The sequence below is a fragment of the Tauraco erythrolophus genome, chromosome 15, assembly GCF_009769465.1.
Source record: "Tauraco erythrolophus isolate bTauEry1 chromosome 15, bTauEry1.pri, whole genome shotgun sequence".
In the NCBI taxonomy this organism is placed as follows: Eukaryota; Metazoa; Chordata; class Aves; order Musophagiformes; family Musophagidae; genus Tauraco; species Tauraco erythrolophus.
The window spans coordinates 955,452-978,644 of NC_141479.1; the positions used below are offsets into that span (position 1 = coordinate 955,452).

The window sequence follows — 23,193 nt, forward strand, 5'->3', positions numbered from 1 at the left end:
CGACGAAGCGCGGGAGCTGGCCGGCCTGCCCCGCCCCGCCACTATCCCACAGTGCCCCGGGGCACCGCCTGCGGGGCCGGCGCTGCGCGGTCCCCTTCATTCAAATGAGCCCCGCGGGCGGCGGCGCGGGGCACGTCGGGAGTTGTAGTCCCCCGAGCCCCTCCTAACGCGCGCTCCGGCGGCCAGCGGGACTCGCTGTCCCGGCGTGCTGCGGGGCGGGGCCGCCGGGGCGGGGCGGGGCGGGCGAGAGAGGCTGAGGGGGTTCGCGCCGCGCACGGTGCCGCCGCCGCCGCCATAGTGGGAGCCGCGGGGTGAGTGCGGGGGGGCGGGGCGGCAGCGGGCCCCCGGCGGGGCGGCGGGAGCGGGCCCGGGCCCGGCCGCCCGCCCGCGGGCCGGCACATGGCGCCGCCCCACCCTGCGCTCCGGCGGCTGCGGCCCCGTGGGCCGGCCCAGCCCCGGCGCGGGGCGCTGCCGGCAGCCGCGGGCCGAGCGGAGCGGAGCGGGAGCTGGCGGCCGGAGCCGCCCTGACCTTCCCCGCCTTTGAGGCGCCGGCAGCGCGGTCCCCGAGGGGCGGTGGCCGCGGCCCCGCGCCCGCGTTCGGTGCCCGAGGGAGCCGAGCCGCCGCCGCCGGCTCTGCCCGGGGCTGAGGGGGTCGGGCGGGGCCCCGCGTGTGGGCGGGCGGGCGGTGGGCTGAGGAGGGTGGAGGGCCCCAGCCCCGCTCCTCCGGGCGGCTGCGGGCAGCGAGGAGCCTTCGCGGAGGGAGCCCGTGCCGCGGGGCGGGAGCACATCCGTCTGGCGGGTCGCCGGTGAGTAACGGCGAGGCGAGCGCCGCTCCTCAGGCTGCGGGAGCAGCGGCGGGCCCGGCGTGCGGCAGCGAACGGCTCTTCCCGGGAGTGCTGACCCCGCTCAGGCCGTGCTGTCGCCATGCTCCGAGGCACCGGGGCTGCCCCCGGCACCGAGCCCGGTGCCCCGTACAGCGCGGCGAGGAGAGGCGGAGGGGCGAGCTCCCGGGCTGAGAGCTGCGAGGCGCTGGTCCGCCCGGTGCCGGTTGTGCCGGGGGCTGCTCGCTGCTCCCGGTGCTTCTGGTGCTCCTGCTGCACGTCTGGCCGCCTCGCGAGAAGGTGTGCGGGGGCCGAAGTCGGTCCGACGGGGTCCAATCGCTTTGTAACGCAGAAAACAAAAGGTTCGCGCTTCCTTGGAGTAAAGCGAGCAAAGTGCGTGTGCTGTAGCCGCCCAGTTTTTTCCTTTGAGTTGCCAGTTTGCGGTGTCGTTCTCCAAGAGGTGATTTTTTTCTTTTTTTTTAATTCCACTTCTATAGCCGTTGTCACTTTTTACCTTCAAAACCAATCCAAACCTGCAGAAACTCACAGTAGCAAGGAGCGTACGGTGCGTTTTGTTAATACGAGAATTTTCTGAAGACATTAAGTCCCAAAGACGGTTCTACTGTTCGAATTTAACTCCCTGTGTAATGCTGGCTGTAACGATTCCAACCGTTCGCTCTCATTCAAAGTCCATCACTTCTAGTTTGGTTTGGAGTTGGATTTGTGGCAGACATGTACTGCAGCCAAACGGGAACAAAGCGCGTTGAGCAGGAATTGGTTGCAGAACTGTTGCTTCGAAGTAAATGTGCTGGATCAGCTGCCTTCTCAAATTGATACTTTTTAAATTTCTCTTTTTCTGGGAGGAGTGATGTTCAAGCTCTCTGGGTTTGTGTGTGGTGACTTTTAAGTTTTATTTTAGCAGCAGCAACAACAAAAAAAGCATTTCACAGATCTCTGTGTAGAAGTAGAGAAATAACTTTTCTATAATATCTCTTTATCAGTGAAACGCATCATCTAATTTTAAAGTCCAGTGACACTTTTGGCTCACTTTTGGACCGTTTAACTATTTTCCCACTGGGATCCTAATTATTATTCCATGTTCCTCCCTGAAAGATTGCAGGTTATTCACTAGGTGGTTTGAAATATATTTGCTTTAACATCTGTGTTTGTTCAGTTCCTTAGAAAAAATGCAAATGGTAACAACTTTCTGTGGTTCTCCCTGCAGGGAATTCTTTTGTCTCTGTCACCAATAATAGGATTGTCGAGTTAGTGATGGTGTGGAGTGTGTTTTGTGTAAGGATGGTGGTATACTAATAGCTGGTAACTTTCGTAAGCGTGATCTCTTTCAGTTGTGTTAAAACTTCTGAATATTGTGGCATTTTTAATATTTGTATTTGTAAATGACTGATTAGTGTACTTCCATACCATGTTTCTGGAAGAAAGGCTCTTGTGTGTTGCAAGAAGGGAAAGAGAAGCAAAATAGGAGAGAAAATATGCGGTTTTGGAAGTGGAAGGTAGTGAGATAGATACCATAGGAAAAGTTTTGGTGAGTCTTTTTTTTTTTTATTGCAGGCATATTTTGGAAATTTGGAGCTCACCCAGAGACCTGATAGCAGTTGTTTGGAGGTGAGGTAAAAGCCTTGCTTGCACACATGAAAAGCTTGTGGATCGTAAAGCGTGTTGGAGGAAATTTTCCATGTTTTGAATGCTGCCAGTCGATAATAGAGGAATACTGTGGCTAAACCTAAAATTATGGGGTAATATAATGCAAATATTAGTGTTATCTCAGTCCTCTTGCATTTAGCACTGCACTAAGGTACCTAGGGTTGTGGTTTTAGGGGTGACTGCCTGTGTGCTGTCTAATTTAGGACTGTTACTTACACAGCTTGCTACTTTTAACAGATATGTAGCAGTGATTGTTTTCAAATGTGCCAAACTTCAGGTGGAAACCACAAGAAAGGTTGTGAGGATTAATTTGCAGGCTTTTTATAGAGGTTCTATTTGGAATAAAAATTAATACTGAATATTACTTTGCTGCTGGGCTCCTGAACAAACCTGGTTAATTTTTAAGTAATGATTTGGTAGAGAAAAAAGGGTTATAACTGTGGTGTGACGTCTCTGCTTCTGTAACTTAAAAATCAGTTCCTGATTTTCTCCTAACCTGAAACAGCTGTCATGATAGTCAGAGATGGATAGATAGAAATATCTTCTGCTGTTTCCTGGGGATTAAATGTTGTGTTACTGTGCCCACAAGGTAGTGAAAAACGTGGTGCAGCAGTTTCCACCTCCTGCCCACCATTGCCTCCTCTGTTACTTTACTGAGCAGTCTTGGATTCGTCCTGGGGAAAGGAGATGGGACTTCTGCCTTGTAAACTTGAATTCAGTTTTTGGATTTCAGCAGGAATAGGGTGGAAAAGATGGCAGATGTGTGCTGTTGTTGCTGTTGCTTAACAGCAAAACGTTACATCTTCCTATCCAATTATATGTAATAGAATATATATCTATATATTTGAAAATCATTTTGGCTGACTCTTCGTGGCTCTGTTGGGCTGTCAGGTTGCAGACAGGATGAGCATCAAGCTGTAGGCACAGTGAAAGCTTTTCCAGAGTCCTCCCTACGTGTTTTAATTTCTAGTGGCCTTGTACTTGCTGACATCTGTAACCAAAAAAAAAAATACATACTTCAGGTTGGCACAATTCCTGCATTAATTTGTCTTAATAAAGTTGGAGGAGAGGAATAAAAAGACGGAGAAGAGGAAAGTCAATTTATTTTCCATATTTTTCAGAAGGAAACAGTCTGTGCCTTGTCACTCTTCCCCTTTCTCCCTTTCCATCCTTCCACAAGACTTAATTATTTTTACATCTGAAAGTGTGTTTAGAATAGTGTAATTTCTTGCACAGCTAGGTGAAGGTCTCTGTTGGAATTGGTAACTCCTGCTTGGCCTGGAGCAGTAACTCTCAGATTAAGCTCGGTGCATCAGTCAGCTCCTGTGGAGTTGATAGCAGAGACACCTGAGATAAGCATGTTTTTCAGTCTCTGGATGCATGAATTTGCTCCTCAACTGGTAATTTCGTAGGTTTTCCAACTGAGAAATGTTGACCACGAAGTTGGAGTCTCTCAGAAAGTGGTTCAGAGTTTAAGATAAATGACTGATGGTCTATGATGTCCCCGAGTAAGTTCCAGAGTTTCATCACCCCTGCATTAACGCGCGTTCTGCCCGGCCTGGGCTTGCTTAGGCTGGAGAGGAGAAGGCTTGAGCGGGGCTTAATCCCAGCCTCCAGCATCTGTCAGACCATTATCAGGAAAATGGAGCCAGGCTTTCCACAGGAGTCCTTGGTGGGAGCACAGGAGACAAAGGGCAGAGTTTGGAACAGAAGGGATTCTGGTTGAACGCGGGAGAGCTGCCCTCTGCGCGAGGGCGGTCGAGCGTCGGAACAGGTTGCCCATGGAGGTTATGTAGTCTCCAGCATCAGGGCTTTTGGGGATGCTGGAGTGGATAAAGGTGTAGGCAACCTGGTCTCATCTCCTAGCTGGCCCTGTTCGGAGCTGGAGGAGGTCCGTTATAACCTGAATTAGGCTGTGATAATTGGTGTAGTTTCTTCTGTTGTGAGTGTGTGCCTTTGCTAAAGGAGGATGATCTGTTATCGAGTGATTCGTGAAGTGGTTGAATAGTTGATCTGTTTGAGAGAAGATTAACTGGTCCTGTGATGCTGGTTCCATTGTGTTCCTGGAAAGCGTGCTCAGGAGACACTCCCATCTTCGTAAGTTTTAGTGGTGATAGAAAAGAGATTGAGTGGAAAACAGCCTAAAAACTGTTTGCTGCTTTGTTTTTTTACTGCAGTCTAAAGACTGCTCACTCTTTCTAATCTGAGCGATCAAAAATACGTGCATGGTAGAAGTTCCATGAGTAACAGGAGCTGCAACAACTGAGAGCTCTTTCGTTGTCCTTTATTTACTCTCGTTAATCAGTAGTGAAGGGTGCAGCAACTGATGGTCTTAAATCATGTTTGCCATGGATTCACTTCTGAACCAATAGCACCAATTTAAAGGGAGCATGGGTGCTTTCTTGTTACACTAATTTTCAGATCTTCCAGAAAACAGGCTTCAATTCTATCTTAAGAGAGTTTAACTTTGGAGCAGTGGTGTGTAGGGCCATCCCTGGTACCCAGGGAGCGTGGTTTATTTTTGCTCTGATGACTTACGGAATAAATGTAGTCATAACTGGAACATAGATGGGGATTTTTTTTTTTTCTCTTCTAGCATGTTAGATTTTCCTCTTAATTCTGTGTTTTCTTTCTTTGATGAGAAAGTTGTTACTGAGCTTACGTGCCTGTGATGGCTGTTCATTGATTCTTCGAACGCAGCGTGCTTTTTAGATGTGACGATCCCTGGGAACCCACCTTCATTTTTATTTAGCAATTTACATTATACTTTACTATTGCTCATACTAGTTTTTGTTGAGGTTTTCAGAAAATGTAGGATTCTTATGGAAGTGCAGGTCTGCCATGCTTGAAGACTGAATTTTTTTAGTTGATAGCAGTGAGCTTACATATGGCCAGGTCTGATAACCAGCTGCTGTGGCTCTTTCTACTTTTGCCAAGAGAAAAGGTGGCTTCTCCTCAAGTTACACCTCTGAGTAGCTCTGGTGATGCCGCTTGAGCAGAAGGATGGACTTTGTACTACAGCATGCTGGCAGAGAATCATCTCCAGGTTGTTTCACGGTTTCTTGTTAGTTGAGGGAAGCAATGGGAAGAGTTTTTGTTCAGCCCTTTTGCAGAAATGGGTCTTTTAAGGACTGTGTTCCCCTTAGAAGTTATGAGCAGTCGTCTTGTTCGTGGTGATCTCTCAAGCCGAGGTGACCCAGAGAAGGAAGAGGGATGAGCATAGATACGGAACATCTAAGCTGTGACAGGCACTGGGAAAGATTCTGTGTTTCGTGGGCAGAAAATCTGTTGCCTGAAGCCAGTGTAACCCTAGTTTAATTCAGTGTCACTCATGGCCCATGTGAAAGCTCCTTTCTCTCTTAGCCCTCCTCTGTCTCGTACCGTTCTTTCCTCCTTGGTGCTACTACTGTTTGGATCATGCACCTTCACATCATGTTAGTGCCATGTGCCAAAGCAGATGAGGAGGGAGCTTAGTTCGGGCAGCCGTCTGCCTCCTGGAGCAGCATGGCTGGTGGCACAGGACATCATAAGCTGGAGGAACCTGTGGGGAAGGAGGAAGAGAGGCTCCAGGGTGTAGCGTAGGCTTGGATGATTTAGGAAGGTCAAGCAGCAACAGAATCGCTGGGCATTATGGACTGTGTGGGCTGGGCTGCTGGGGTTTGTGGGGCCCTGTGGAAGTCCTGTTGACGTGGGAGGTCCAAGACTGTGTGTAGGAAAGTGAACTGGGAAGTTCTGCATGGTTTAGGGTACGAATTCCCTTTCCTGTGCTGCAGGATGCTGAACACAGGAGGTTTGCTGTGTGCTCAGGGATGCTGCGTATCCCAAGGCATTGTGCAGCAGTGGCAGCGCTGGGATGAACATGGGATGAAGATGCTGGGGATACTATGGTACCTTGTAGGAAGAGGTGTGTAGGAAGTGTGGTGAGAGATGTGGAGAGGGCCAGAGGATGTGTCAATGTGCGGCCTGGCAAAGGTATCGGAAAATTTGATTTAGACGTCACCGAGGAAAAGTCCCTGTTGAGCAGCGATCCCAGTTCTACAGTGTCAGCGTGTACCTGTTGGAGAGAGAGTTGCTGGCAGCTGCAGCTTGTGCACTGTACTGGGTTCCAGCGTGAGCACTGGCTGCTGGGTGGTATCTGAGGTGGGATGAGCTCTCTAATATGAGCAGATTCCAAAGAATGGAGCGAGTAACGCGAGTTAAAGCTTTACACTCCGTGTTGGTAGCACGGCTTTGCTGCTGGGCTCCTGCGAAGAAGCCGTTAATCAAATGGGCTGTGATGTTGTTAAGTGGATGTGATGAGGTAGGTTTGGTTTGAAGTGACAAAGAAAATTAATTAGCTTAAGGAAACTGTCTCTTTTTCCATGGGGAGTTGAGGTGGAATATCCAATGACACACTTAAACAGTGGTAACTTTCAGCAGGTGCCCTTAAAAGGACAGGACAGGTGTGTCACATCTTATGTGCTTTCTAGCTTATTGAAACTTCTTTTATCTGACTTAATATTAACCAAATATTCTTGCCTCTGTCACCAAACTTTTGAGTTAACCATGGATAGATGTGGCTGGCTGGCTCTGAGGCACATCTGTGTTGTCCTAATGTTTGGCAACGTCGGAATATGTGTGTTCTTTGTAGCTTTGGAATAGATCTTAAAAGCCTTTTATGTTACTTTTATCTGATTAAAACAGCCCGATAAATGTGTCAGTACAATCTCAGGTGAATTGTACTCTCGTGGAAAGGGACTGGGCTTGATGGCACAGAAGATCATTTCTGTCTCGTTCTTTCTTTAGGTACATCGCTAAGCTGCTTACGTCTGTGATGACAGGCAGAAAACATAAGACAGCATGGAGGAAAAGATGACAAATCGGAAAAGGAAAATAAAAAAAACCTTTCCAGGGAGAGTGAGAGTGTTCAGCAAAACCATATATGCATGGCATAGGAGAAAGAACAAGGTTGTAAGAAAAAAACAAATAAACAAAAATAATCAAGGTTCATTCATCTCTGCAGCTTTTTTTTTTCAGTTGGGTTCTCACTTCTGGCAAAATCAGCATTATAGCTGGTCACATTTATACTGTTTGGTTTTTTAATGGTATTTTACGTGCCAAAATAGAAATACATTTTTGTAGAAGGAGATAACAAGCTAGCATCCTAGTTTTAGAAACCATAATACTACTTTCTGCGTTTAAAATACAAATTTCTTAATTTCTTCAGTCTCAGAGGGTTTCTTGCAGTTTCAGGATTGAACAGAAGGACATGTGCTTGAGTGAGGCTGCTGTGCCTTGAGGAGGTGAAAGCTGCCGAGTCTGAATGAGGTGCAGTGCTGGCAGACAGCTGGCAGACAGATCCTGGGTTTGGATGATGGTACAGTGAGCTGGTAAGGGTGAATGCTCATTGTCTGTGTGGAAGTTCATTTAGCAACAGCTAACTGTAGCTTCAGAACAATAAGCTGGTGGGTTTTTGCTGTTCACTACTTCCTCTCAATCATAGAGTCGTAGAATGGTTTGGGTTGGAAGGGACCTCAAAGACCATCCAGTTCTATCCTTCCTGCTCATGGGCAGGGACACCTTCCACTACACCAGGTTGCTCAAAGCCTCATCCAACCTGGCCTTGAACACTGCCAGGGATGGGGCAGCCACAGCTTCTCTGGGCAACCTGTGCCAGTGCCTCACCACCCTCAGAGTTAAAAATTCCTTACTTATATCCAATCTAAATCTCCCCTCTTTCAGTTTAAAGCCATCGTCCCGTGTCCTGTCACTCCACACCCTTGTCCAAAGCCCCTCTCCAGCTTTCTTGTAGCCTCTTTAGGCACTGGAAGGTGCTGGAAGATCTCCCCGGAGCCTTCTCTTCTCCAGGCTGAACAGCCCCAACTCTCTCAGCCTGTCTCCAGAGCAGAGGTGCCCCAGCCCTCGGATCATCTTCGTGGCCTCCTCTGGACCTGCTCCAGCAGCAGCTCCATGTCCTTCTGATGTTGGGGACCCCAGAGCTGAAGGCAGCACTGCAGGGGGGTCTCAGGAGAGCAGAGCAGAGGGGCAGAATCCCCTCCCTCGCCCTGCTGCCCACACTGCTTTGGATACAGCCCAGGACACGGTTGGCTTTCTGGGCTACCAGCGCATGGTGCCAGCTCATGTTGAGCTTCTCACCCAGCAGCACTCCCAAGTCCTCCTCCTCAGGGGTGCTCTCCATCCATTCTCTGCCCAGCCTGTACTTGTGCTTGGGATTGCCCCGACCCACGTGCAGGACCTTGCACTTGGAGAGTTGCACAATGTTACATCTGTGGCTGTTTAGTATCGGTACTGTCAGCTAGATATACACTTGAATGTTTAGGAAGGATATCTGGTAGCAATGTGGGTTGATGGGTTGAAGTTGAAGCTGTGATGATCCATAAAAAAACGAACAGACGTGAGTTTCACCTGAGCTGATTGTTGGCTCCACTGCAGCCATCCCAAACTGCGCGCCTCTAGGTACCTGCAGGTCCGGAACGGAAAGAGCAGACTTCACAACTAAATACCAGTACTTCTGGTTTTCCAGACAAGGCATGAGAGTCCTCCCTGACAGGGTGGGCAGCCGTCCCTCAGCAAAGTTTCCAGGGAGTTGGTGAGATGGTCTTAGGGTGGTTTTCTTTCAACGTAGAAATCCTTTAATACAAGGTGAAGTTGTTTGATTTCTACATCTGCTCTAGGTTAGGCTGGTATGTGGCAGTCATGGATGCACAATCAATACTTTTTCTCTTGTGAAGAAGTAGGTTTAAGTTGTTGGGGACATTTGTTTTGGTTTTTAAACTTGTTGGACGCGGACGGACTTTTAGTTTGTGATCTGTTCTCCCAGAGGAGTGACTACACTGGTTAAAACTCCTTCAGACCGAGTAATGTAAGTGTTAGTGGAGCACACGTGATGGTGACTGATGCCAGATTTTACATCTTTTTGGAGCAGTTCAAATATTAGTTGTGTGGCAACAAGTCTTTGAATTTTTAGTCTAGGTTAGTGTGCAGGGTTACTGAGTTTGGTCTTGACCGTTTTACATAGGTGGTTAATTCAATAGGGATGTTTACAAATGGGATAGGTATGTTTCTATCAAGTTCATTCTTTGGCCTCATCCTTGAATAAAATAAATTTGAGGTGCACTGGAGCACTAGCAGGCAGCCAGCATCAGTTGGATGTCAAAACCTGGGAGTCTGTGGGCATGTTTTTGTGGTGCATTGTCTCAACCAAAGCTTCTCCTGCCGAACCTCTCCTCCCTTCATAGACTACAGAACATCCCTTTCTCAGCAGGGATGTCTGACCTCTCTGTGCTGTCACCTTCTCTGCTTCACAGATGCCAACCTTTTCTCCCTCAAGTAGTCTGAGTGTTTAAGCTCTAGCAATTGTTCTTGGTTTGTATTTCACTTTGCTGGTTGAATTTACTGCCCTGAAAACTTGTGTGCTACCTCCCGTTACGCTGGTGATCTAATGGAATAGATTTGCTCTTCTGCAAGGCTGGCCACGTTTTTGTAACCTTAAAACTTCTGGCCTAGGATTTGAACCAATTGCATTTCCTATTTGTATGAGTGAAACTCAAACGGCCAGAGCCCTAAAATATGAAAAGAGTTTTCTTGTCTAGCTGTGCACAGAAAGCTAGGCCGGGTGGTATCTGCTGTGGAGATACTACGAATATGTTTTTTACTTCTCTTAGGAATTTGTCAAACAGGTGTGTGAGTAATTGATGACTAAAGGAAGCCAAAATCATCGTCCTGTCCTGTGTTCTGAAACAGAATTTCATGCCTTAGATGCTTTCTAGACTCACAGTGAAATACAGACCTGTAGCTCAAGGGTTGCTGGTCAGGTATTGCAAAAAGAGACTATGGGTGGCACATCCTGACGTTGAACGAGTATAGCAGAGTTTGCTTTAAGTGAACTCAGGTCTTGAAACGTAACGTGGTGAGTTTTGAGTGCAGCATCGTTGTGTTTTGCCTTTTAGCACAACTCTTCAGCCTTTTAGAGAGATATCAGGATCAAGAAAAAATGAACTTGCTCTCCTGACAAGTTTAATGGGATGATAAAGCGATCACCTGTACTGATCACGTGTGATGGTTTCGAGATTGGGTCTGCCTGGACTGCTGCACGCGGTGTACGCTTAATCCCTCCGAAGTAGAGGGACTCGTGTTCCGAAGTGTGATACCTCTGAGCTTCCGATACTTTCACTGGGAACTGCAGACTCTCCCCACTGGGAAAAATCATGGTTTGCATCTTGAAACTACTGCAGGCTCAAAAGATAAACCTCGAGTATACTTCAGCCTTAGCGACACGATAGAAGAGGAGAGTGGGTCTTAAAAAGTAAGCTTGTGTGAAGCAAAGAGCTGGTGAATGAATTCCTGTTGGGTGCCATTCCTTAGGATGGCTTGTGGGTGGGGAAATAACCTGAGGAGCTGCATAGGTAAATCAGTTGGTGTAAGCTGCTTGCAGACAATCCATATTAACACGTCGGTTGTTTACTGTAAGTGAGATCAAGTCACAATAGCAAGTGCTGGCCAACTTCTTCAGATGGTGTCATGTTTGAAATACATGAACGTAAGGTGGTGACGTTTGCTCATTTTTGTTCTTGTTCTCCACTGTTGCGTGTGGGTTGTGACGTCCCACTGAAATAGCTCTAGAAATCAGCAAATAGGGTCATAAGAAATTAAGCCATTTAGTATCCAGGATTTTTATTTCACAGAAGTCTAGGATACAGAGGTGAGATTTGTCCTACTTCTTCCAAAGAAAAATTCTGGCCAGCTGAGGACATCTGTGTTTACTGCTGCTTAATACACAAGCCAAGTGCTGTGTATATTTATGTGATCGTTCTTTCTGATAATTTTTGTTTGTTTGTTTTGCAGCTTTAGGTGAGGATTCAGAATGGGAGACAAGCCTATCTGGGAGCAGATTGGGTCCAGCTTCGTACAACATTACTACCAGCTTTTTGATGCAGACAGGACTCAGTTAGGAGCAATATATGTAAGTATGTACACACAGCGGGCTGGGGTGCTCATTTTCTGTCTAGGTGTCCTTATTTTGATGAGGATGATGAGTTTTATCCTGACTCCAGAACGTCAGTCAGTGCAATCACACTTACTCAACTTTTACTTATTGCATTTCTTTTACAGTTCACTTCTATTTTGAGCTTTGGCTGCTTTATCTAGAGGCATCAAATCCCTGATGTGCTATAGACAGGGTGCTGCTGATGATGATGCTGTGATGAAATTTTCTGTAAAAGCAAACATGCTAGCCATAGTTTGACCTTAATTTACAGGCATGGATTTGCTTGAATCCCTCTTGAAGTGGGATGTGATTTAAATCCTACTCTGCATTTAGCAGTTCTTGCAGGTGTTTGTTGGATATCATGTTGTATTAATTGTCAGAACACTAAAATAGATTTAAAATTTTGAATCCAGTTTAACTATTTAGACTTTGTTAAAGAAATTTAAATTCAGTTTGAATGTCTTCAAAAATTAGTGTTTTTTTTTCTCCTTGTTTGGGGCAAAATGGATTTGATTTCCAAAAGTAAAGACTGTAACAAACCCAAGGAACATCAGCTGTTAGTTTTGGGGGAAGACACTTCCACAACATGCAAAGTGCCCTCTCTGCATGTGGAGTTGATTACTGGTGGTGAGGAATGCTGCTGGGTGGCTGAGGTGTTTCAGCAAGACACTCAAGTCTTGCAGGTCTTCCAGCAGCATATCCTGTTTTTCTGACCTGTTTCTCATCTGCTGGATGAATTGTATGAAGCTTCACCAAGGTCTTGAGGGTTGAAACTGTTGCGTGAGCACCATCTGACACCCCTCCTATACCTCATCAGTACCCACCAGCACTCTGAGCAGCATTTGCTCTTTGGATTGTTGTGTATTTATTATCTGCTGGATTGTTGCCTGGTTTTGGCCAAAAATCTCTGTACAAAGAGTGTACAAAGCAAGAAGACAGTAGCCTGTATGCAGTCTACAGCTCTAAATATGAAGGCACTTAGGAGTTTCTGTCCTGCTATTGCCAAGACACATTCAATCCTCAGAAGACTGATGATAAGCATAGGCTAATTTAAATTCCTGGAAATGTGACCTTCCACATAATGAACTCCTGGGCTTTTGCCACCCTTAGGATCTTTCTGCCTTTCATCATTCAGTGGAGATACCTATGCAAAGGTAGTCAGGAGAGGTCACTGATGGGTATTGTTTTTGTGGAGTTCCTAAACTACGGAGGATGGGATCCTGTTTTGTGTGGCTAAAGTGCACCAAGGTCACAGCTTGTCTAAATTAGAGGTTCTGCAGAAATGCACTTTTGCTGATGAGTTTTTTGCCTTCGAAGACCCTGTGGGAGCGAGTGAATTCTATAACGTGCAGGGACACAGCAGGGAGCTCTTGGATTTCTTTTGCATTCCTGTCTCACTACTTCCACCACAAGGTTCAGTTTTCTCCTGTAGTGTTGTAATCCAGGTCGAACAAGCTGTTGTCACCTACTCCAGGTAGGGATCTGGACCTGTGACTTTTGCTATGAATTGCTCGAGTTACGGGAGTTGGAGCGCCAAGTCAAAGGCTTGTTTTACAGTTATCTCCCTGCAGTTTTGTAGGAAAATGCTGTAGCTACTTCTTTCCTCTCCTTTGAGTGTGTGGCCACTCATAATGAAATATTTTCTTATGTTTATGCTGTTTTCTCATCTCTAGGGCTTTTGGGATAGCAGAAGGGATGCTTTTCTTAAGCAGTTGTTCCCAGATACAGCAAGTGGCTGTGGAGGTAACCTATAGCAGAGAGTCAGGTGGATGCTCACGAGGTACAACGTGAAGCTGTAGTGTGTTTCGGGAAGGGTGTATTTTCCACACCAACTTAAACTATGTCCTTTGCCACTCTTTGAAACATCAGGAGGGTCCTGCAGCGCTCTCCTGCTGATGGCTGAAGTGGGTTCAGTAAGGCAGGTTTTGAGTCCCCTCTGCTTTTGTGGCTTTCCATATCTGAAGGTTGTAATTTGAATGCTGGAGAGGACAGCCTCGTTTCCTGCTACCATCACCTTGCCCTCAAGTGATCAGCATCAGGCCTTGATGTTGTGTAAGGTGCAAGCGGTGTCAGCCAGATGTCTCACTGTGTGGCTTCAGATTGCACCATCTAAGTTGAGCCCATTTATTCCTAAAAGGCATGTCTGAACTCGAGGCTACCGTATTCAGGGGCTCTTCACCATAATGCCCTGGGTTGCATCTGTGACCCTGAAATGCTTCGTGCTGTTGCCTCGGTCCCCTTCTTTGTTCTTTGGCTCCTGCTGCACTGTATAGTTTATTCTGATGATACATGGAGGACCAGAAGCTTTTTTTAGAGTGATTGTGGCTCGTGCAGGTTTGGCACAGCATCTGTGGTTGAAAGAAGTGGCTTTTTGATATGGTGTGGGTCAAAAACAAGGCCTGGAAAATCTACGGGAGAGCATACAAATGGAGTTCTTTGGAATCTGCTGTTTTCAGCTGAGACACTCAGAGCTTCAGTGAGAGCTGAAGATTGGATGGGGAAGAGCCAGGACTCATGTTCCTGGAGATATTTTATCTCAAATGAGCGGAAGGAGTAGCCACCCAGCAAGAACTTGGGCTGTCACGTGGAGGGTGAGGGTGCTGTTTGGAGACGGCAGCAGGCAGAGTTTGAGCTCAGTGGAAACCAATCTCAATTGAAGTCTGTTCGCCAAGGTTTAAAATTGGATTCGAGAAGGCAGAGCTATGTCAAAAACAGGATGTTGTGACTCTGGTTTAAACAGAGTATCCTGAGGGGAACAGAAGGTTTCTCACCTGCTGCTGGTGCACCTGACATAGCAGACTCAGAACGCCTTCCCCCCTATACTGGGAGAGCTTGTAGGCTGAAGCACCTCAATCCCTTCGTGCCACACAGGGCAGTCTGTTAGAAGACCTTTCCAGGCACATACTACTTTTTTGGGTGTGAGTAGGGTGTACGAATCAGTACCTGAGAGGGAAAAAAGAAAAGCTGATGATACAACTCATATTGTCAGATTTCTTCACATATTTTTGTCTCTCTACATGCTTGACTTTGTGTCTGTAGGATTATTGGGTTTGGTGTCTTTTTGATTTTCTTCTGCAAGCCAACCTTGATCCAAAGGCAGGAACTTTTTTGCTGGTAGAATCATGGTAATGAAATTTAATCTACTGCATTTCTAGTTGATTATTCCACACTTTCTCAGTTGCTCTTTGTGGTTTCTTTCCATTTCTCTTTGAGGTAGTTTCCAAATAGCTGGATACCAAGGATATATACCAAGTAAACAAAGTATTTTACCAGGATTGCTTAAGGGTTACCTAAGCAGATGAATTTTTTTCTTTTCCCCTCAGATTGATGCGTCATGCCTTACGTGGGAAGGACAGCAGTTCCAGGGCAAAGCTGCTATTGTTGAAAAACTCTCTGTAAGTCCGTAATCCTTATGGGATGTTTTAGGAAACAGTTCTGAAGACTATATATGAATTGCTTTTGAAAACTTTATTTCGACTTCAGTAGTTTAAAACTCTAGCACATGGGACCTGTGCTTCCAACTTTTGGTCTTCAAAAAACGTTATTGATGATGTAATTCAGTGTGGTGGGGTGTTGCATGGGTGCCTCTGATGGTGAAATGTTAATTGACCCTTAGTTTGCAAGGTTATTTTGTGACTGCAATTGCATTTGACGCTATTGATTTTTTTTTTTAAAGTATAGTTCATAAGCTGACCCTGTGATCTAGAGGAATGAAAGGTGGTTTTTTTGTTCTTTTAAAGCATGCCAAGGAAGTAGGAATGGCAAACCTGTTACGTGGACCTGCCTGTGACAGAGGCTAAACATGTTACTGCGAGGAACAATTTGTCTTCTGAATCATAAGCTGCAAATAAGTTCTGTAGCAGAGAACCTGACTTAGCCTCAGTGCAACGTGTGTCAGTGGTTCAGATATGAGCAGTTATGGTTCCAGAGTGTGAAACCAGTGTTTCCTCTTCATCAAGTGAGAGGAAAGCATTTCTTACTGTGTGGAGACTGAAACTCTCTCTCCATGTTTGCTCAAACTCGGAGAAGCTTTACCTTTTGGGTAAATCCATGCTTCTGTTATAAAACTTATTTATAAACTGTCGTGAAAACAGAAAGTTTGTTTCTCTTGCGAGGTAGGTGGAGGGCATGCTTCAGGTCTTCAGATGTTCTGCTCAGAGCATGGTATACCAGGCAGATATACCATTTCTGTTACACATTGAGAAGAAAAAAATCTTTGTGATTTCGACGCTTGTCTTGTTGTACAGCTACTCCTCCCGTGTTTCGAAGTCTCTGCTTCCATCCAAGACATCTTTTAGCTGTGAAGGCTGAGGTTTGCCCTTGGATCTGTGTCTTAGGTGCCCGCATTGCCTTCGAGAAGGCCACACACCTCACAACAGCACAGCCTGCAGCTGCTCGCTTCTAGATGGGGCGATACTCAAGCTCCAGAGTTGCTCGCTTGTGTACTCGGTGTTCTTTAGACTCCTGGGCTAGCAGCCATGGTGATACCCAACCAGCTAAGCATTTGCTTGGCCTTGGATCTGGCCCAGTGCAGATCGGCCCCTTTCCCGCCGGAGTGTTACTCGTCTTTACCTTCCCTGTTTGCGGTGCACATTGGACTTTCTGGATTCGTGTGCCTGCTGCAAGGTCTTGCTCGGTGAGTGAAGGCATGCCACTTTGCCGCAGAGGAAGTTCCTCTGACTTGTATCCATCTGCTTAAAGTAAGGAAGAAATGCAGTAAAATTATTCCGTGCCCTTCCGCTGCCGTGGCTCGTTACGGGGCTGTATCAACTTACCGTGACTCTTTCAGCATATCTCTGTCAGCACTGAGCTGCCTGGGCTCCGGTGGTTGTTTCGACACAACGTGCTCACCTACTCCTGTTCAAGCTTCTGAAGCTTCTGAGTCAGTTGAGCAGATCGCTGGAAGTTTGATGCTGGAATTCTTTCGCGCTTCTGCCGTCTGGTGTTCTTTAGTGCCTGGCAGAGTGATCAGTGTGAGCGCCCAGGGGCAGGATTTTATTTTACAGCAAGTTCTCTGCTGTGTAACGGCAACACTGGGGCACCTTTTCAACCTACTTTGTCAGGTGATGCTAAGACAGCAGGGCAAGGTTGTAACGACATTGCCAGCACTGCTGCACCGGACCGGTACCTTGTTGCAGAGAGGGAGCTGACACTTGGTCCTTCTGTCTTAGTTGGTGCTGGATTTAGGAGTTGTTTCAAATAGAGTGCCTCTCCTAATCAGGGGACAGCCTGATTTACATTGAGCATTTGAGATAATCCTGTAGCTCTACAAACCTCCTGGGCCACCGAGGAAGCTGGGACAGGTAGCTTTGTCGCCAGGAGTGAGTTTAAGCTACTTGACTTCATTCGTGCGGAACTTCTCTTACCTGACTTCAAGGAGCATTCCACAGTTTTGGTAGTGAAAGCCCAGACAAGTTTTAGTGTCAGAGGACACTAAAAGGACTAAGCCACTTGGTCATTGTGTGGCTTCTCACTTGTTAGTCACTTTTATTGTACTCTTTGTATTGAGAAATGCTTCTCTCCAGTACAGATGGATGTCCATAAGCAGCCATCCTTTTGAGGTAGCTTCTCTCCATCCTAAAAATCGATGCTCTTTCCTATCAGCTGATCCTACTCTTTCCAGTGGGATTTCACCCACTGGATCGCATGAGGAGTAGCTCACTTGGCTGGCCAACCGTTGGGGTCCTTTTCTCCAAAGGGGACAATCGGATACTTGAAACAGGCACCATCTTACCCAGCCCTGTCTTTGATTCCTTGTCACCATTTTGCAGGGCTCTTGACTCTCGAGCGTCTTCTCTCCCCTGTCTCACCTCTCATTGGCATCTTGTCGTGCTGGAAGCTGGGTTCTGGAATCAACCACATTCATTCCCCTTCATCTCTCTGCCTTTTCAAGACAAGTTTCTTGCAGGACTCGTTCAACAAGAAGCTGTTGTGCTGAGGTGGGACCAGGTTGCACAGTATGCTTTTATCAAAGGAAGGGTGTGCAGTGTCTCAGCCTGTGCTTGCACACGTTCACGTTTAGGATGGTGGCCCTGGGAAATACTCTGCTGGTAGTTCAGAAAAGACTGCTCTGGATTTGTTTTTTGTTCCTAAATGTCTATTCCATATTACAAACCGTTTGGCTCACTTTGCAGTTCTTAGTAGGTTGGGATTGTTCTCCCAGCCAAGAGGAAACACTGCAGGCTTTGTTAGAGAATGTTCTTGAATAGTGTCCCTCTGGGATTAGAGGGCTGCTCTGTACACTCCCTTTGCTTCCCAGGTCCTGATTCTTCCATGGTTCATGTTCTCTATTATCCAAAGATTTAGCTTCCTGGTATTCTTCCTGAAGCCTTATGCTTGTAGGGCCAAGTTGTACTTCACATCCTTGACAGCAGAACTTGAGTCTTCTAGGGAGTCTGTCAGGCTCTTTCCGCTAGAGGGAAATGCAGAACTTGTCAAAGCACATGTTTGGATCTGCCTCAGGGAAATGAAGCAATGGCATTAAAGTACCTCCCGAGGTTTAAATGACTGCGTGCTGCTGTCCTGTGCAGTGCACGGACCCTGGGTGTTAGCCGTGAGGTCACTCAGAGCTCCCTCTGTGCTGAACTGCCACCTCTAAAGCATCCAGCATTAATGCAGCTCTTGATAGAGCAGTGCCGAAACTGCGTTTGTGTGACAGGGCTCTCGGAATCCCTGGATGTTTGATGTTCACTGCTTGGAGTCGTCCATGGAATGTGAATGTGGTCTAAGTTGAAAGAGAGGAATTACTCCCCGGTGTCTGGTGTTTCTCAAGGTGCGTTCCTTGCACACTTAACTCCAGACACACTCGCATTGGCTACGTGAACGTCAAGGGGATTAAAAATGGGAAAGGTGGATGTGTGGATTTCAAGTCTTGAACACCAGTTCTGAGCCAAGCACATTTCCTTTCTGTTTGTAGCCAGTTTAACAAAGAAGCAAATTTGGAGTTGTCTGGTAACCCCCCCAAGGTATTAGATCGTACAATTTTTTAACGCTGTTCAGAGCAACAAAGCTGTGTGCCTTCGTCGTGTCAACTTTCAGCCTACTGATGATCTGAAGCTCTTCAGGCAGTGTAATTAGACTAGGAAAAGGTACTGGGACGTTATTTCTTGTCTTGGTGCTTGAAAAACACAACTGTTATGATCAACCCAGCCTGAGTAGTGCTGAGTTCCAACAACTCTCCACGCAGTACTACCAAAATAGTCTAACGCTGGTTAATGTTGGATTTGCTCAATCTTTGTTTTGTAAGTTCAATAATGCAATGCCTGTGTATTTCCTTATTTTGCTTTCTTTTCATTGCAGAGCCTCCCTTTCCAAAAAATACAACACAGCATCACAGCACAAGACCACCAGCCTACACCTGACAGCTGTATACTCAGTATGGTAGTGGGACAGCTTAAGGTAAACCCCATCCGATACAGCTTAACAAATGCTTAGATTTTTGCAGGATTCTAAATCATCTCATTTCTGAAAACGCTAAAATGCTCTCTTAGGTGGGGAAGGAACACGGGTAAGCTTGCACTGGGACATCATTTTTCTTCTGCTCTAGACTGTCAAGAAACTGCTCATCCCTTCAGATAACTAGCACTAGTAAACCACCTGTAATTTGACAGTCGTATGTTCCTGCCAAGCAAAGTACCGTGGTTTTTATTGTGCACACAAATATCACGTGGGGTCTAAAAGCATCAGTATTTCCCTTACTCTGATGCAGTAAGATTTCAGTGTCTTCTGTTGCATTTAAAAGCATCATTACAATATTCTTGGGCAGTATAAGCACATCTAGTTTAATGTACTCTTTGATGCCACGTGTGCATCCAGCTGTGATTTAGCAGATGTTTTTTAGCTGACAACCCTTCAGTAAGACCATGCTGTTTCTTTGCTGGCACAGGACACAAGAACACAGTCCTGGTGTTAATGCAGTCCAGTACCTTTGTAGTCAAAACCAGTTCAGCGATGGGAGCGTTGCCTCCGAGATCAAATGCTTATTGTTGAAACAGCTGCTTCTTGTGAAGAAATCAGTTCATTTTTTATTTTTCGGGCTGTAGTATGATTACATTGCTGTTGAAGTTACACTACTGAACTGTGTCAACTTACCCAGTCTCCTGTGCTTTTGGGGAAATGTTGCATCTTAATATACCAGGACCACAGACTTGTAAATTAATGAGACTACTTAATAATGATAGAAATTGTCCTGGAATCTGCCAAAAACGTCCTGTATGTAAAGTCAGCCGTAGGTGGAACTTGCTCACAGTGGGCAGTGTTTATTTGAAAAGTGCAAGATTACATAGCAATAGCTAAAATTATCAGAGTTGGTTTTGTCAGGGTTTGGTCCAGCCATGCTGTCAACTCAGGATTCTAGAGCCATCCAGTCTTTAGAGTTACTTGAACCTTGTTTCTTTTAGAATAGCTGTTGAGGTTTCCCTTTCCTATTAACTCGGAATGGCACCTCTGGTATCAAAACATCCAAACTTCCACTGGCTGTACTGTTGTTAACTGAGCAAACGTAGGACTGAAAGTTTGAATCTGCTTGCTTAGCTGTTCTCCTTGATCGTTTTGGGCTGGGCAGTTGAGAAGAGCAGTTCCCAGTGTATTGCATCCACTTCCAAGCCTAACACAGATAGCTTTGGCTCTCGTTCAAGTTGCTCCTGCTTCCTAGCTGCAAGTTGGATTCTGGCTTTCTTGTTGCTCAGTCCCACCTGCACACACTCTGAGGAAAGACAGCCATACCTGTCTGTCCTGGGAAGCACTGAATTGCAGGACAGGTGGGAAGTCAGGCATGCTGATCTCATCTGTCTTAATCTTGGTTGTGCACAAAACTCAGTGATGGGACCGAGACTTTTTGACTCAGTGTCTTGAACCAGTCACATCTGCACCTGGTTTTGCAGAGTCATGTTTTTAAGGTTATTGCATAATCAAGCAATCACAGCTTGCAACAGTGATTGTGTTGAATTCTGTGACAAGATACCAAGTTCTTAAAGATTCTGTAAAGCTTTTGGGTTTCCTCGCCCACTATTATGGCCGTTAGGGTTGTAGATGCAGTCCAGGAGCTTTCCATAAATACCACGGCTTGGAGTAGTATTTCTTACTGTGCTGTTTTTATCCTCTGAATAATTCAGGGATCATGTGTTAGTGCGTCTAGGTACTTGGAAAGAACATATTGGATTAAAGAATGCCTATTGTCATGATCAAATCCAACTTGTGTGTGAATTTTTAGTAGGAGAGGCAACACTTTTCTACTCTTTGTATGTATGTGTCTCCAAATTTTAGCTTTAAAAATAACATTTTAATGCCTGGGAATACTGTTCCTTACTGAGGAAGTGTCCAGAAAGTCAAAGCCAACTTGGAATTTGACTTCTTGCTTCTAATTTGTGTGATACTTATAGAAGCAGACAAATGAAATAATCATTAACCGTCAGTAGCATGGCATATATAGTGACCATTTCTACCAGCACATGAACCTGCTTGATATATGTAGAGAACAGTTTTTTCTTGTGCTAATACATCCGTGTTGACAGCCATTTTAATGCTTCTCGATACACGACAGTGACTGAGAACAGCTGGGCTCAGTTAATGGATTTTAACAATTGACTCATCTATGGCATTGGATGAACGGGATGCACTTGAACACACAAATGTGTAGCAGCATGCTTAGTTTTATTTAAAGGTTGCCTTCTTAACGGCGTGGCTGTTCTGCACAGCTCGCATCTGTTGGTCTGGGGGAAAAATAGAGAAATTTGCACGAGGAAGGGCACTTTCAAGACCATCAGTAGCAGGGTTTGAAGGGAAAAGCCATGCTTGCTGCTTACTGTTCACTTGTCCTTTTTGTGGGCCTGTGAGCTGAATTCTTCAAAGCCCAGTACAATTAGTGCATATGCTTTGAATCCTCTGTGGTTTTTCAAAACTTGCATTATTTTATGTAATGAAGGAGCATGCGTAGTGATTTAGTAGCACAATCCAGGAAAATAATGCTAAAGTACCTGTAACATGCCCTTCCTAAGAACTCATTCTTGGCATGATGCTTGAATGGATTTTCTGAGGCCTTAGCTGTGTGAATTGCCAGTCCCAAAATTTCAGTGGAAACTCATTAAGTGAGCTGGGCCCGTTTTCTATTTCTTCCTTAAACCATTATATTTTGATCTTGTTTGATTTTTTTTGGGGGGGGGAACCAAACCAAAGCAGAAAAATCTTCTGCTGTCCCTGCATATAGCATGGGGTGAACTGCTACCACGTTGTCACAAAGCCTCAGCTCTCTTCTCAACTGTGCAAGAACACTTCTGAAGCAATAATGGAGATATGGACTATTACTGTCAAACTCTGTATTTATTTTTTTTTTCACCAGAGTATTATGCCTTAAGTAATCCTGCAGGTTTGGGTTGTTCTCAGCCCTGGGGCTGCCCTGCTGGGGGGGAATTTAGCTGGGGACAGTTGAAATCATTATTGCCCTGTGCCAAGGTGAGGATGGGTGTCTGCCTCTGTGCTGCTCCAGTCTACAGACCAATATGAACTATAAATGAAAAATTAAAAAAGCAACATCTTTTGCAGCAGAATAATCATCTGCAAGTGAGGGGATGGGACACAACAGAGTCTTGGAGAAGACGTTGGAGAGTAGTAGAGCATCTAAGTAGGGTGAATGTCACGAGTGAGGATCTAACTCACTGGCACAAGCAGTACAGTAATCACTTTCGCTGAAAAGCATATTTACAAGTAAACATATGAAAGATCCTCTCTAATGGACGTTGGGATAGGTAGTAATGTTTTTATTATCCTTTTGTAGCGATATAATAAATACACCTCCCCTTTCTCTAGTTCTCTTACCACTCTTTATTGCCATTGATTGTCTGGGTGCATGCTCCCCTCGCTTCAACTAGGAAGAGTGAGCATCAGTTTGTGCCTTCAGGAGCGAGTTTCACTTGGTGCCACGCTGCTTTGCCAACGTGCATCCAGAATGTCACCCAGTATTTTTCAGTGTGCTTCACCTAGTAACATATTTCTCCTGTCATGCCCAGGCAGATGATGACCAGGTTCTAGGCTTCCACCAAACCTTTTTGTTGAAAAGTTTTCAAGGTGCCTGGGTGTGCACCAACGAAGTCTTCAGGCTAGCCCTCCACAACGTTTAACCCTCTGCCTTACCTCTCTTCCATGCAGTCCTCGCTGTCCTGGTTGAGTAAGGAGTGCTCTCTTCTCGCTCTTCTGTCACTTGAGCTGGCTGAGAAGCATGGCTGTGGCTTGCGTGTCCTTGGAGAAACGTGGCAGATCTGTGGCTCTCCCTCAGAGTGTGAATTTTGAAGTGACTGTTGCAGAATTAATTGTGAACGACTAATTGTTAGGCGATGTTTCGCTGGTCTTAGAAGGGGAAGGAAATTTGCAATTAAAATCGCTGGATGTTTTTGTAATGCATGCTGAACACTGAAAGCATTGCTTGAAGCCCGTTAAATGAGGTTTAACATCTGAAAGCACCTGCGATCTTAAGTAATTAGCCTTTCCTTTGCTATGAGGCTGCTGCGAGCCTGCAGTTCAATTAACTGCGGTGAATCGAGTCACTGTGGGGTGCTGGTGAAAGGGTAAAACTGTCTCTGGCCAGACAAGAGGAGAAAAGTTCTGGTTTTCTACTAAGCTTTGCAGCTAAACTTGGATTACAAAGTAGTGTTGCGTCTAATGCTCTGACATGACCCTTGGTTCCGTGAGCTGAGGAGTTTCTACAGTTTTGAGCCTCTACGTCAGAAG

General features: G+C 46.0%; 1 protein-coding gene across 4 annotated transcripts in view; it reads left to right on the top strand.

Annotated features, from left to right (window-relative positions):
• The first annotated feature begins 267 nt into the window (after nt 1–267).
• The window catches only part of NUTF2 (nuclear transport factor 2), a 28,669-nt gene continuing 5,743 nt past the window's right edge, over nt 268–23,193 (top strand). The window contains exons 1-5 of one of the 4 annotated variants that reach the window (XM_086621000.1): nt 1,080–1,281; nt 2,394–2,447; nt 11,331–11,448; nt 14,796–14,867; nt 18,772–18,870. In XM_086621000.1, coding sequence (XP_086477126.1) covers nt 11,350–11,448; nt 14,796–14,867; nt 18,772–18,870 — 270 coding nt within the window. In that variant the 5' untranslated portion in view covers nt 1,080–1,281; nt 2,394–2,447; nt 11,331–11,349. Of the gene's footprint in view, nt 312–1,079; nt 1,282–2,393; nt 2,448–7,699; nt 7,856–11,330; nt 11,449–14,795; nt 14,868–18,771; nt 18,871–23,193 lie in introns of those variants that run through there. The other 3 variants (XM_086620999.1, XM_086621002.1, XM_086621001.1) reach the window with 3 other exon arrangements.